General features: G+C 38.3%; 1 protein-coding gene across 1 annotated transcript in view; it reads left to right on the plus strand.

Moving 5' to 3' along the window:
- The window catches only part of nfatc1 (nuclear factor of activated T cells 1), a 42,001-nt gene extending 29,991 nt beyond the window's left edge, over positions 1 to 12,010 (plus strand). The window contains exons 9-10 of the mRNA XM_079590059.1: positions 443 to 1,081; positions 10,365 to 12,010. Coding sequence (XP_079446185.1) covers positions 443 to 1,081; positions 10,365 to 10,420 — 695 coding nt within the window. The 3' untranslated portion in view covers positions 10,421 to 12,010. The remainder of the gene's footprint in view (positions 1 to 442; positions 1,082 to 10,364) is intronic.
- The last annotated feature ends 3,777 nt before the right edge of the window (positions 12,011 to 15,787 follow it).

A 15,787-nucleotide genomic window follows, 5' to 3' on the forward strand; every position in this document is an offset into this window, starting at 1 on the left:
TAAAATGACACTCTGAAAAAAATGCTGGATTTTTTTTTTTGGGGGGGGGGGGGGGGGTAAATCAGTGGATGCGAAACTACTGTAGCAGTAAAATATTTCATAATGCACGCTTATATGGTATTAGCACTGGGGGCAGATCCAAAAAAAATAGCCCTTTTATTTTCGAAAGCAGCTGGAAGGCTCTTGTGGTGATGATTCATCCCTTTTTTCCCTCTTTCTTTAAATATTTTCAGTTGGGCGGGAGCGTGTAGCCTCAGACACATAGTCTCATTGATGAGAATGTTTGTTTCGCTGTGGGTATCCTAGCCACAAACCCACTCACTCGCGCTAGCTCGCATAAGTCACATGAACCCGGAACGTATTTTTATTAGTTTTTCTCCTTTTCCCCCGTTTTCTTCATCTGATCTTTCTCTTTGCTCTCTTTTCGCCTTCGCTTCCCCAGTTCCGACCATAAAAACAGAGCCGCGCGACGACTACGACCTCCCCCAGGTATGTGCGCCGCTCCATCCTGTTGGGTTGGCGCTGCATCCGAAGCCCTACTACAGCCCCCCGGCGATGACCCCCATGATACCCTCAGAACTAAGGCCCTGTGTGACGGGCTCATTCGCGTCGAGCCCTCAGAGACTTGCGGCAAAGCCCACCTCCCTGTCCTGCTCGTCCTCCCCCAGCACCAGCCCCAAACTGCAGGATCTTTCCCCGCCTCACATCTCCACTAAGTGCCTATCAGTGGGACTGAACTTGGGCTCCCAGTCTCCTACGGTCCCACACGTCTCCACCATCCAGCCCACACCAGGACGCTACCCTCAGTCCATGCTCTACCCAACAGGAAGCGCTGCATCCTCTCCAGGGTCCCATCCTTCCACCCCAAACTCTGCACCAGAACTCCCCTTCACTCCCAGCCTCAGTCTGACCCAATCACAGGCCACCAGTGAGGCCTCTGCGTTAGCGGCTCACATAACCAAAGGACCAGTGAGGAGCGGGTCCTCCCCCCTCCTACAGGAGGAGGAAGACGCCCCCACCATGCTGGCTGTCAGCATCAAGCAGGAACCACAGGAACTGGATCAAATGTACCTAGATGATGGTAAGTGACAGCGCAATATTCAAGCGAAATTTAGTGTCCGTGTGCATCGTAGTCTGGTGATGTAATGCCCAACAGATGTTTCTAATTGCTTGATATTTTTTGCCTGAGTGCTCCCTCACAAAATTAAGACTGTTAAGATCCAGCGCTAACCGTACTGCCACAACGACAGCGGCCCCGTCCCATGATGTTTAATATATCGAGAAAGCAAGTTAAATTAACTGGAAAGTTAATGAATGACTTCATCGCTTTCCCTTCAACTTTTTGTGTTAAATTTTAAGCATCTGTGGAAGAAAAATTCAACAGATGGAAGAATTTTAATATTAGATCTGTCTATTAAATCATAACAGCTAATAGATAATGGTTTTATAGTCAGAGCCAGACCTTTGACTAAATGGCAAAAGGTCTGATCTACATCACAGATTATTCTGGCCCAGAATCGCCGACTTAGACCGAAAGAGACTGAATGATATGAATGACATATAATGCAACAAATCACAGTTTAACGATAATAGGCTGCTAATGAAAAAAAACAAAAAAACAACAGCCTCCGAGAACAGTTTTACAAAAATTGTGTATAGAAAATGTGTATACAATTTTGTTTGTAAAAAGAAATGTTTTTTTCTTCGCAGACAAAAATCGAACAAACCATCAAACAAATATAGAAAAGGAATACACTAACTTTCGAAAATTGGGGGGTCAGTAAGGCTTTATGCACACCAAAGCTGCATTTACTTTATTTGATCAAAAATACCGTAAAAAAGTAATATTGTGAAATATTACAATTTAAAATAATTATTTTATATTTAATTTATTTTAAAATGTAATAATGCCATGTAAATGTACATATTTATTTGTATCTTTATCTGAATTTGTATCTCTATTGCCATGATCTAACAAAGACTTCTTTCATTTAAATCCTATGAAAGTCCCTTGGACTACTATATTTTATATAATTGAATATCCCTTATCCAAAAAGTGTACCAGTAAGTACAACATGATACCCAAGTAGCACCCTTTGCATACTTTGCTTTTATTTATCCTGGCAAACCTTGGCAAATCCACTGAATATTTCATACTTATAAACCCAACTTTTTTCCAGGCTGACTAGTTAAAAAACCCTTTGTGCCATGACTCCGGAAAGTTGTTTACAGTCAGCCAATCAGATTAGATCTTGCCAGATTGAGAAAGTTCTGTCCAGTTTTGTGTGTAATATGCATCAGGCGTCCGTGGGTGTACAGACATTGAGACTAATGACTCTCTAGTGTATTTGCAGAGACCCAAACCTTAGTGGTTATGAAAAGATCTGCTGAAACATCAAATGGTGCTTCAAGCCCAACAGGAGGTCACTTTTCAGCACTGTCATTTAGTTTGTATCATGCTGATAGACAAATAGTCTGGACATCCCCCCTCAGCTTTTTAACACTATAGAACATGTGGCAGGCCATCAGTATTTCTCAAACTTTGTGTTCTCCAAAGTCTTCACAGTGCTTCCTTGCTGCTGCCCTAAGAGCACATATGCTAATTTAGTGAAAGAAATGGTCTTAAATCATTCTGCAGACAACAAACATCATGCTAGCGATCTAAGATCCTTCCTTGGAGTTAAGATGTCAGATAGCAGATTATGGATGCCATAGTGGTTTCCTTAGGTTCCAGGCAAGGCTTAAGTCTTCATACATTCGAGCAGTTGAAATATAGTCCATACTGCTTAAACTAAGCGGAAACATGGACAAGTAGTTATGCATGGAGTGAGAGCGGGATTTTTTTATGGGTTTGCTTGTCAAAATTATTACCTGTCATTTCTCCCCTGGCAAAATATAACACGTTTTAGCGAGCACTAACACGGCTCCCTGTGTCATAAGTTCGGATTGCATTTCTTCTAGATTGCCGCTTTAATGGACTCTGTCAGGTGTGGCATTCAGGGAGCTTGTCAACCACTCTCATTAATTTGATTTGAAACAGAGGCACTTTTCTACCAGCACAAAACCGTCATCCGTCATGCACTGCTGTCAACATATCTAGTATTGAGGTTTTCTGAGGCTTTAGTTGTCTTATTATCATTGAAGATGTTCTTACTTCTTATTATATACTTGAATAAGCTGTCGGTGTGATGAAGGTACTTTCAAACTTCACAACCAACCACTTATCCAATGCTTCAGTCTTCATTTACTGCTCACTCTTTCCTCTGATACGGTCCTTCTGCTGTTTTCCTTTGCTTCTTTGAGGAGGGGTTACAAACCCTTTTACTCATGGAAACTCTTACAAAAGCTGGCTGCGAGCCTGGCTCCTGGCCTTCACCAGCCATAAGCTTTGAGGGGCCTCACTGCAATAAAGCACACTGACTTGGCCGCTGCCGACGCAAGCCTGTGGCTTGAGCGCTGCCAGGAGGAGCGATCCAGCTCGGGCCGAGCCAAAGCAGTAGATCCTGCTGTAAAGGAGGGGGTCACTACGGGAACCGCTCCATACCACGTGACCCACGAGCTGGGTTCCCCATAAGAAACCACAACAAACTTTCCAATTCAGCCTGTGGGGCTGTTAAGAAATGTATGTAGGAGTGGTGAGCAGTTTGAACATTCAGAGCGTTGAGCAAGTACAGTGAGGACTTGTGAAACATATTTATGCAAGATGGGAAATAAATAAAAAACACAATTTTTCACCCAATACACTGTTCATTTGTGAGTAAATAATAGAAATGTTCCCCATAAAGTGACTAGCATTTTAAAATGTAGTCCTGTTTATGAGTTATTAAGGTGTCTTGACCCGTGCTTGAAGTAATAGTCGATAGTGGTGATGAAAACTCATCATCATGTTGTTCCAAACGAAGCCATTTGACTCAATGTATGGGCCCGTCACCTGAGAGAACCTGAGAATTTCCTCCACAAAAGTAAAGGATGACAGAATTTAAATTTTTGGGAAAACTATCACTTTAAATAATGTAATTTGTTTGGTGCTTGCATAAGAGTGTGAATTGAAGAGATTGGGTTGACATTGGTAGACACCATCAAGTCGATGACTAATGGTATCATAATCTTGTGGTCATACTTGGTTAGGCTAACATAGCTTTTGAGGAAGATATACCCTCGTGAGTCAATTATGAGGCCGGTCATTGCGTAGATGACAAATCCCAGTGTGATTGTGATCCTGACCTGAGGTCTGTTTTTCTTGTCTTCTGCTGATTAAAACAATTAGGACTACTGGGAGTTGTGCCGCTTGTGGACCCCTTAATGAGGCTAACAGTGATGGTGGGATAATTGTTTGGTAGTTCCTTGTTCCCCCATTGTTTCCTGAAGGTAGAGAGCAGGCCAGGTCTCTGGGCTCTATCACACGGATCCAGCTGCTGCTTATCCTGGTCCAGCAGGAAGCAGGTTCTTGGATTACCTCACATCCACATATTCACTTCCCAGTCAGTCACAACAGCAATCCCAGAGATACAAGACCTTTATATCAAGAGGTACATTTGTCAAAATAAAACAAAAATCTATTTGTTTATGAGCTATTGTAAGACCTTCATTTCTGAATTTAGTCAGAAAGATGCATAAAATGTATCTGTGGTTGCTAAAATGGTCATTGGCTGTAATAAGGAAGAATCCTGAGCTTTTTATTTCAATGTCAGAACCACTAAATGTTATGGAACGTGGAATGGACTCTGACTCGGGTCTGATCTGAATAGTTTTGTTTTAAATATCACTTAATGCCAGTGCTATTTTAGTATTGTTCCGGTATTAGTTTTTATTAATATTTTGAATTAGCTATTTTGTTATTAACTATAATTGTAAGTTACTACAGTATTTAGTTTTAATTTATTTTTGTTTTGGTTTTCAATTTATTTCCAGTTCTTAATTTTAGTGCTGTTTCATTTAGCTATTCATCTATTATTTGTGTTTTATTTTATGTCAGCTTTATTTCAACAACATCAACGGTTTTAATATTTCTACGTTTTAACGATAATAAGCCTGCTTCATGCATTCAAACCTGCGAATCGAGCCCACGATCTTGGCATTGCTAGCACCTACTGTTTGGGCTATTGTTTTAAATATCCTCTACTGTTTTCGCATGTTATTGAACTAGAAATGGCGTCTAACGCCCATATTTCTTTTTCCATGCAGAGGGCTAATAAAAACCTGGCTGGCTTATGCATCGATTCATGAACTCGGTCTCTGTCGCACAATATAAACTGTGTTCATGCATCATCTTCACTCTGAATCGTTTATCACGTGTAAATACCTCTTGAGTCATGCTAAGCTTATCGGGTTATGAAGGGTAAGTCTCGGCTATTCTTTGCCAACTCAAACGGCACCAGGCTGAAATCAAAAACACTTGTTAGTTTGGTATGAAGCCCTAAGTAGCATCTCATATTGCAGCTTTATTATAGTGTATCCAGTCACTTATCACTTGTTGAAGTCCTTTCATTAGACTCCTCATTCGAAATGTGGCAGCAAATTGAGATGTATCCTATGGCGACTGCCAACAGTTTTCTTTTCAAGCCAACGGTGTACAAAAGCAGCATCGCAGTACATGAGTCACTAGCTGCTATCCTTAGCCAAAACCCCAAACCAAAATTGTTGACCAACAGAGACTTGAAAACAATCAAAGTTTCCTTTGGTCTTTTCAAAATGTTAGTGCATGTGTCAACACCTACTGAGGCTCTCTTTATTTACCATGAGCACTCCGAACCAGATGAAACCTCTTCAAATGTAAGTTGTCATCTTGGCTCAAAATAACAGCGTCACTTGAGTCTCTCCGGTCAGCATAAATATCCTGATATCTTTGGATATGTTCACGTTTCTCTTTTGTACTCTCTTTTGTGGCATGCTCTCCCAAGAATGAGTTAACAAGAAATCTGTGTGTCCTGTTATTCACGCCAAGGAGGCACACGGTTCAAATGGATTTGAATGATCAGGTCAATGTAAGGTGAAGTCTCAAGGGAGCTGTAAAAAGTCAAAGTTATGCTGCTTGCACTGAATCTGGTGCAATTCGAACACGTGGCGAATGCTGTAAAGTGTTAGTAGACGCTTCGTCATCGTAGAAAAGATTTTTATACCAAGACACAATAGGTCATGGCTATTAGAACTCACATGTTTGTACTACCAGTAATATTACAGGAGAAGAACATATTTATCTTACAGACGTTCCATTGATTTACTTAAATATATAGACCGTTATAAATATAAGACCGGTTTGAATGTAATATCGTTCAAAAGTTTGAAGTCAAGAAAGAAGTTTTTGTTTTTGAAAGAAGTCTCTTATGCTCACCACAGCTGCATTTATTGGATTCAAAATACAGTAATAACGTGAAATAGTATTACAATTTAAAATAACTGTTTTCTACTTGAGTACACTTTAAAATGTTGTTTATTCCTGTGATGGCAAAGCTGAATTTTCAGCAGCCATTATTCCAGTCTTCGGTGTCACATGACTCTTCAGAAATCATTCTAATATATCATTCATTCTAATATAATTAATTTGCCATCACAGAAATAAATGACACTTTCAAAATATATTAAAATAGTAAACCGTTATTTTTTAAATTGCAACAATGTTCTACAATAATACAGTTTCACTGTATTTTTTTATTTAAAAGAAACTAAACCCAAATATTTGCTTGTAGCTCTCTGGTTTGGACATTTTACCCATTTTTACCCTTAAAACTTGTCTGTCCCTTCAACTCATTCAGTAGTCTTTCGCATCGAAAAGATGTTTTCTTTAGTGTCCCGCTCACCATAAAACTTTACTGCACGTGTGCAGTCCTGCAGATATTTCTTCCCAACCTCCTCTGTTTTGACAGTTGGGATCCTAGTGATTCAAGAGACCTGCGTTTTAATGTCCAAACTCCCATGGCAGTTGTCAGTGCTCGCCAAATTTTTCACGAAGATGTATTGGCGTAATTTACTCCCAACTGTCAAAGGTCCCTAATTGTTTCAGTATGGAGTGGTGTTTGTGTGGCACGTCCATGTGTGATTTTCTCCCCATAATTCAACCATCTCGTTGATTCATTTCCTGTTCGCATATTAGTGCTACTCAATCAGAACGCTACTGGCAGTAGCATATCATATGGGCTTATGCCCAAGGGAATATGAAATCTTAAGGGATTGTAATATTTAGACGGCTGTGAAAAATAGATCTCCAGCTTTAGTGGAGCTTCGGTATATTTCAGTATATTAGTGGTTAGAGTTGTGATATTTTGAATATCAGGGGTAAATTTCAGTGTAGATTTTGGTGTTTTGTCAGCTGACGGTTTCCCGAGGCGTATTTCTTTTAGTCTTTCAAGAAAGATCCTGTGTCAGTTTGGTGAAAAAGAGAAACCAGGAGACTGGGAAGAGGCTGTGTCAGGCCGAGGTCAGGTAGGCTGGGTGCGCCTTCCCCTCATGAGAAGATGAAAGACAGATTCGGCTTCATTGTTTAGAGGGAACGTCAGCATTCCGGACTCTTCTCAGTCCCTTAGGCAGTTTTGCAGTGGGAGCACGAAGACCATGGTTCATTTGCAGGGAATTCCTCAGCAGGCTTCCTGGTCTTGGCCGAGAGAGACACTTGAGGGAAGGAAATACACCGCCTTCAGCCACATGTGTCTTCTCAATCTCTCTCTCTCTCTCTGTCACACTCTCAGCTTTTAGATTGTTGGGATTTTAAGGCTTACATGATTTGTAAGGGTCGTTTAAGGATGTGACTTATACATTACTGTTCAAAAGTGACAGTAAAGGCATTTATGTTGCTATTTCAAATAAATGCTTTTGAACTCTGTTTATCAAAGTATCCTGACAAAATTGTATCATGGTTTCCGAACAATATTAAGCAGCACAACTGTTTTCAACATTAATAATAATAAGAAATGTTTATTGTGCAGCAAATCACCATATCAAAATGACTTCTGAAGGATCATGTGACACTGAAGACTGGAGTAAAGATGCTAAAATATTACATTTTTATTAAAATAGAAAACTTATTTAAAATTGTAATAATATTTCACGATATGATTGTTTTTATCCAGCCTTGTTGAGCATAAGAGACTTTTTACAAAAACATTTTTTTTTTAAATGTACACGACACAATTTTTTGTACATTTAGGTAAAATCCCAATATCTTGAAATTGAATACATGATGCTGATTGACGATAATGCTAATGTTATAAATAATTCCATATAAGAACAGTAAATGAGGCATCAATTACATGTTTAAAAGGAAATCATTCTAAAAATCATACTCAACATTTAATCAAAATTCACGAACAGTAAGCCTGAAAAAATAAAATAAAAATTATTGTTAGATTTTGTGTTGAATACTTTTTCCGATGGTGATAATCTCAAAATGACCAAATATGTTTGCATGTTTTGTTTTTGCTTATCACAACTATATATATTATAGTTTAAGCCGTTTTATGCCGTTAGAAATATGCAGAATTCTGCTGTGATGATATACCTCACCACAAATGAGGAAAACACACACAGCTTGTCTAATAGTTATCAAATGCTTCCTGCAGGTGCTTGCGTCTGTGCTAAAGAATTCAAAGGCCAACTAAAGCAGTCTGCGCTGATCGTAAGGGTAGAGGAATGTGCTGTTTTGAAACAGATAGAGCAACCGATAGAGTTGCTATCTATGGCCCTTAGAGGTTTAAGAGCCGTTAGCAAAAAAAACGTGAAAGCGAATCGCTTTTCTCGGAGCTAAAAGGCTCAAATGTTTTGCAATAAAACCATTGAAGGCTTAAAAACTGAAATACAGACATTTAGGGAAGGGTAATGTGCTGTGTGTTGGTCATACAATGCTCCCTATGGGGCTGCGAGTAAGATAATATGTCTACCGCTAATATGCTAACATGCTAACTCTAAGAGGCAGCCTCATCCGGTTTCCCCTGCTATCACACAGCGAGTGAGTGCCAGGCTGTTTGTGTAGCTTGAAGCCACGCTAAGTCACTTCCCATGCTCAGGCCAAAGAATACAGCTGACAGAAGGAGCCAGGGTCCTGGTGTGTGGGAAAATGCAATGACAGATAGAGGGCAGGAAGATAGCAGACGGCTGGAGTTGCAGGGTCTTCCGTAAGAGGGCATGAGATGATCTGATCTTTCTTCCTCTCAGGGAAGCCACTCAAAGAGATTTGATTTACTTTATTCGTGTTATTTATATTGACTGTTGTTGTGTTTGGGGTCACAGATGCTGTATATGTAGAAATTATAATCAAACTCTTATTTTACCTAATGACCTAATTAAAATCTATCAAACTGACATTTTGTTTATAATCCGGTCTATTAGGATTTGCAAAAGAATGTAAAATGATCTTAAACTTCAGGTAGAAGTCAATCAAAATGGATAGTATTTACTTCCTTAATGCATGTTTCATTTTTTATTTTTTATTTTATTGAAAATGAGTCACATCACAGAAGCAAAATTATTTTCTGATCAACATTTATTTTAGTCATATCAACCACCTGATGAGTGTATGTAAACTACCGTTCAGAAGTTTGGGGTCAGTATGTTTTTTAAAAGAAATTAATACTTTGATTAAAAAGGGACACATTAAATTGATCAAAAGTGACCGTAAACACTTCAATTATGTTACAAAAGATCTTTCTGTTGTTTTGAACTTTCTATTTAGCAAAGAATCCTGATGTTTTTTATTACGGTTTCCGCCAAAATATTAAGCAGCACAACTGTTTTCAACATTGATAATAATAAGAAATTAGCATATTAAAATCATTTCTGAATGATTATGTGACACTGAAAACTGGAAGTTGCTGAAAACTCATCTTTGTTATCTGGCTTACAGCTTATGAAATCCCCAAATTCAAAATTAGAATATTGTGAAAAGTTTTTCATAGCTGTAAGCCATAATCATCAAAATTATAACAAGTAAAGGCTTGAAATATCTCACTTTGCATGTAATGAGTCTATATAATATATTATTTTCACCTTTTAAGTTGAATTACTGAAATAAATAAAGAGTTTCACCTGTATATTTGATCAAATAAATGCAGCCTTGGTGAGCATTTCTTTCAAAAACATTTCAAAATCTTACCGACCCCAAACTTCTGAATGATAGTGTATGTTGGGGAAAACAACTGTATCTAAGACAGGGATACTTTTAGTGCTCTGTTACAGACGACCAATACATCATCTTTATAAATCGTCCACATATAATAGATGTCGGGGACATACATCTGCAACCAGGGCATGAGAAACATTTTAAGAATGAACAGCATTTTGTAAAAGTGCATTTAGCTATATATTTTCCTGTGCTGCTACAATTGTTTGTTTTGGGTGTAGCCTAAAAGTAACATGCTTTCCAATTGCATTCACAGTAAATGAAATCATCAGGAACGACCTCTCCAGCATCTCCGTGCACAGCCACGCATAGCGGCCGAGGGTCCCTCTGAGAAGACCACGGCAATCGTGAACTCTTCAGCATACCAAATTTCATACAGAAGATCTGAATCTGCAAGACCTGACTCTGATAACACCGACTCAACAAACAAACCTTGTGCACTCAGAGTTCCACTTGATGCGAGGCCGTCAGAACTCACCGAACCTTGCTTGTTTTATTTCCACGGGGGACCTGAAAACCAGCCTAAAAGCACAGAAGAAAAAAAAAAACAAGTGCACTTCACTTCAGAATTTATCAGCACATCCTGCCGAGACGGAGCCGTGTGCTGTTGTGGACCAAGTTGTCTCTCCTTTTGCTTTCCTATTTACTCTCTTGTACACGATGTAGCTTTTTAAATTATTACCGTAAGTGCAGTTTGACATCTTTCTCCATCCACGACCATGTACATTTCTAAAAAAGAACATTTGAGTCTGGTCACAAATCAGAGTGATTTTTGCAGGCCAAAAGCCAGGCGTGCAGTTGACGCATGCACAATTGTAAATTATAACCGAAACTTTTTGTTGTTGTTGTTTCGGATGCATGCGTATGTGAATGCAGCTTCTGAAAACTCAACTTTGTCTGTGTTTTTGTTACATTTCATCATCCGGTGGCACAAATACGTGTGGTTAAAATGAAGTATCTGTTCCTCATGAAGAAGAAAACATTGACGACTGTTTGCCTTTATGGAGACGTTTGGTCGAATATCATTTTGAAGCCTTGACCTTATTTGTAAGCCCGAGCGGCCTTGTTGATTTGCCTTAAGCTTATGCCAAATTGTGGTTTTGTTCATCATTTGACAGCAGATGTCTGTGCTTATCTCTGAATAGCCATTCCAATGTTTATAGCTTTTTAATATCGGGTATGATATGTACTTGTTAACTGGAATTTTTATGAATAGAATAGAATTATTTATTTGGAGTGAGCTGGAATTAATCACACGCAAGCCATAAGGGAATATAGTCATTCTGTCCCCTCTACGGTCACAATGGTAGCAGATCGTGTGACCAGAATGACTGGACTGGCATTTGTCAACCATCCAATATTATTCTAGCAATTCTTCAAGGCAGGATAATGGTTTCCGATTAGGCTACGCTCTCTTGAACTGCCTTTAAAACAGCAGAATATATGTTTCACTATAACTGCCTCTATGACCTGATGGTTTACTGCACTGTGCCTTAAAGTGTTTATTAAGCAGGAATACTTTTATATATGTATTTGTCCTCTCTAATTATAAACGTAATGCATGTTTCTCAGCATATAATGAGATTTTCGTTACAGGGGGTTTTACTTCCTGTACATTGTATCCTGTCTGTAGGTTGTTAGGTAATGTATGCACTTTAATTTGTATTTTTCTGTACTGGGATCTCAGAAATACCACGTTTTTTTTGTTGTTGTTGTTGTTCTTGTTCTTTCTTGACAATCAGACCTAACATGATATATTCTTCCGCAAGGTATCGATGACAACAACAGAGTTTTTCTTGCAAGTATATGTATTCAATTACCCATGCTTGTTACATTTCTACGGAGCATTTACATTTCAGTACCAAAATATGCACAATAAATTCATGCTTTGTTGGCTCTTTTAGAGTTGTGTATAGTTGAATGGTGTAAAAATATGCATACAAATGTATAGAAAGTACCAGTTGTCACAATGTATATGTCTCAGTAACCATAAGACTTACTACAATATTTCTTTGTAAATTTAATCCTCCAACCTAAGTTTCAATATATTGGTAAGACTTTAGTTTAGGGTCCAATTCTCACTATTGACTAGTTGCTTATTAGCATGCATATTACTAGGATATTGGCTGTTTATTAGTACAATAAACAGCCAATTATTATTAGACAATTACCTACACAACCTTTAAAGCACATATCAATGCCTTATTCTGCATGACCATAATATACATCTACATCCTCTAATATACCCAATACCTAAACTTAACATTCTACCTAACTATTAATAAGCAGTAATTATGAGTTTATTGAGGCTAAAGTTGTAGTTAACTGTGAGAATTGGACTCTAATCTGAAGTGTGACCGTATTTTTTTTTCTTTTCTTCTTCTTCTTCTATAGCTGTTGGTAACAAGTGAACAAAAAACACTGACATACATTCAATAGGAGTCAACTGTAATTAACTAAGATTTTAACTGCAAGGTGTCCTTAATATTTCATGAATGTCAGGTTATCGCATGTTTTTAATGTGCTAAATATATATACAATTTATTATTTCCCCCCAAAAAAATGTTTGGCCAAAACATTGGTTTGATATTTTGATTACTTTTGACATTTTAATTTCATTCGTTTCATTAATTGTATTTCTATTTCAAATATCTAAGTTGTCATATTACAGTGTTTAAATTGAGCTGAAAAGCCTTTAATAATATCTTATTTAATGGTAGGTTCCACTGAGACAACTTTCCCCATATATTGGCCACTATCGGGGCATGTTGTCACAAAATAATGTTTTGAATGTGCCTTCAAATTTCTGATTACCAACATTCTTTCAAATAGCATTTACCATGCATATAACACACACCCAGCATTTGCAACTTTAATGTGTGAGGCTATAGCATCCGCTTCCAGTTATTTTAGCTATAGGCCCAAACTCTCTTTTTTTTGTTTTGTTATTAATATCTATAGCGGCTAATGAATTCTGCACATTTACAGAAAACTTATTTTGCAAGAAGTTTGCAAGACTTCTTTGCAAAAGAAGGTGGATGAAGTAACTGACCCACTAAGAGAAATATTCACTGGAGTCAAACGTGTAAAAAGCCTCTATTATGACAGGAGACTGCAAGTAATTGATATTGAGTTTTACAACAAAATCAAATGACAAAAGACTTCAAGATGTTTCTTACTGGTCATAGAGAATAAAAAAACGGAGATGATTTATTTGAAAAAGTGTTTTGTCCAAACTTTTAAAGAGTATAAAACGCTGACCCAATGTTCCGTTTCACAGATCTAGTTTCAACCCTAGTCACAACGGCTCATTAAAAATGCGGCAGCGTCGTCTGAAAAGGAATCGTGATAAATTCGCAAGATCTCTTCCCCATGTGCGCAGGAGAGCTGAACTTCCAGAGTAGTAACTAATGGATCAAAGTAGAAGCAGCTGTTGTATCCAGGCTTTGAGCCAAGCACCCTGTGACACCTGCTAGGCAGACAAGAATATTTTCCATGGGTTTGAATCCCCGGTCACACATAGCCATGGTGACAACGCACAGTCAGGGTGGGGTGTATCATCAAAGCCAGTGCCCACAAATAGCCACTCTATTAGTAGGCGGCCCGTGTGAGGATTGTTAGAGAGCCAAGAAGAAGAGTGGCCCTTGCTCTTCTTAACGGTCTCTGTTATCATTGTGTGAAATCTGTCCTGTTGAGTGAAGAACTTGGAGTCTTAAAACACACAGATGTGAGCTTCACATCCCAATACATATAACTGTCATCCTCCCATTATGTTCTCTCCCTTGAGACGATAATGGATCAAAGCAAGATGGAGGCTGTTCCGCCCAGACTGTCATCTGTCTAGTGTTTAAAGGGGTGGTATAATGCCCTTTTCACAAGATGTAAAATAAGTCTTAGATGTCTCCAGTGTGTATGTGAATTTTTAGCTCAAAATACCCCACAGATATTTTTATATAGCATGTTTAAATTGTCACTTTTTGAGGGTGAGCAAAAACGCACATTATGTGTCTGTTCCTTTAAATGCAAATGAGCTGCTGCTCGTGGCACAGAGGGCGGAGCTTCAACATCTTGCACTCACACAGACATGCACTGAAAAACGTTTAGCCTTTTATGTTCAAACCGGATTCAGGCAATGATGGAGAGACTCAAGAAGAGGTGACAACATGTAGAATGCAACAGGACATTTATGAATGAATGGTTAGTTGATTTCATTTAGCCTATATGTGTAGTTATCTTCTAGTCATTGATTAGCATATTCTGTCTTGATAATCTATAAAATGCGTTCCTGGGGCCGGGGTTTATGTAAATTCTAGGGTTAGTGATGTTACTAAGTCCCTAACAACCATTTGTTGTAGTCTTTAAAAACCTATTACTTTAAAAGCAAATATCTCCCTTTGCTTTGAACTTTGAGCATTGTAACTTTGCAGATGTTGTTTATGCTCAAACAGCAACATTACACATTTTCTTACTTTCTATTAAGTTTACACTGTATATTTGTTTTACTCACTATAAACCTGTAGAGAAACAAACTAAAGAGCCATCAATTGATTGAAGACCTGTCATTAGAAATCAAAATAAAACAGCAATAATGTCAAATTCTGTGACTTATTTACAGTTTTAGGGAAAGTTTTTAAAAGTAATGCTTTACAATATTGCATTACTACTTTGTATGTAAAGTAATGTGTTACGTAATGTGTTTTACCTGGGTTGGGCTTGCTTGTTTGTTTTTTAATAGCAAAAATAAGTTATATTTTTGGCAAATGTAAAGGCCCCGCCCTTCACACTAAAAGTGAAATGAATAAGGCTGCAGGAAATGCACATTCACACCTGTACAGTAAAGGGCGCAGCTCAACGTAACTTTTCAGCTGTCCCGCCATTCTGGATTGAAGAAGAATAGGACACAGGAGAAGTTCCATTCACTTCAGCAATAAATAAAAACACAAGTCATGTGTTTGCTTATTCATGTGGTTTATTTGGATCATCAAAGGTCAGCAAAGACATTAATAAAGTGAGATTAAATACATTTTAACATATTTAATTACTGCAGTTTTGTAGTAATACCATGAGTTTTCATTTTACTGTTGTATTCATTATTTCAAATGCTGAAGTGAGATGAGTAAATGCATGCTCAAATTTAGTCGACAATAAGCATCATGTTTACTCAGTTACACAACTCTGCACTTACTCCTGATTCTCTCAACATGGGGACAGAAGAGGTGTCAGTCAATACATGAAAACTTGTGTTGCTTCATTTGTTGTGAATTTAAAAGCAGTGTGTTACTATCAAGCGTACTGTCAGGTCACATAGGTCAAGCTGACTCTCAGTAAGCTCCTATCAGCAGCTATCAGGAGCGATTTACTCCCCTCCATCCCCAGCTCCTCTCGTCAGTCAGGATTTGGTATTATGATTCCCCTGTGAATTGTTGTACATAAAAATATTGACATTAATGATATCTGCAATACATTCATGTTGGTTCCGTTCTGTTTACCCCAAGGGGGGTTGTTGCTGCTCTCCATGCTATAGGCTACATGCTAGGCTGCATGGATGCGCAGGGAGTTCTTGCCCAGAACAGAACTATACCGCCAATCCAAACTATGCTAATTGTCAATCCTATTTGACGATAGTGGTCGTGACAGAATTACTAGTTACTTGAAAAAAGTAGTTTGATTATATAACTC

This window comes from Phoxinus phoxinus (genome assembly GCF_949152265.1).
Source record: "Phoxinus phoxinus genome assembly, chromosome: 19".
In the NCBI taxonomy this organism is placed as follows: domain Eukaryota; kingdom Metazoa; phylum Chordata; class Actinopteri; order Cypriniformes; family Leuciscidae; genus Phoxinus; species Phoxinus phoxinus.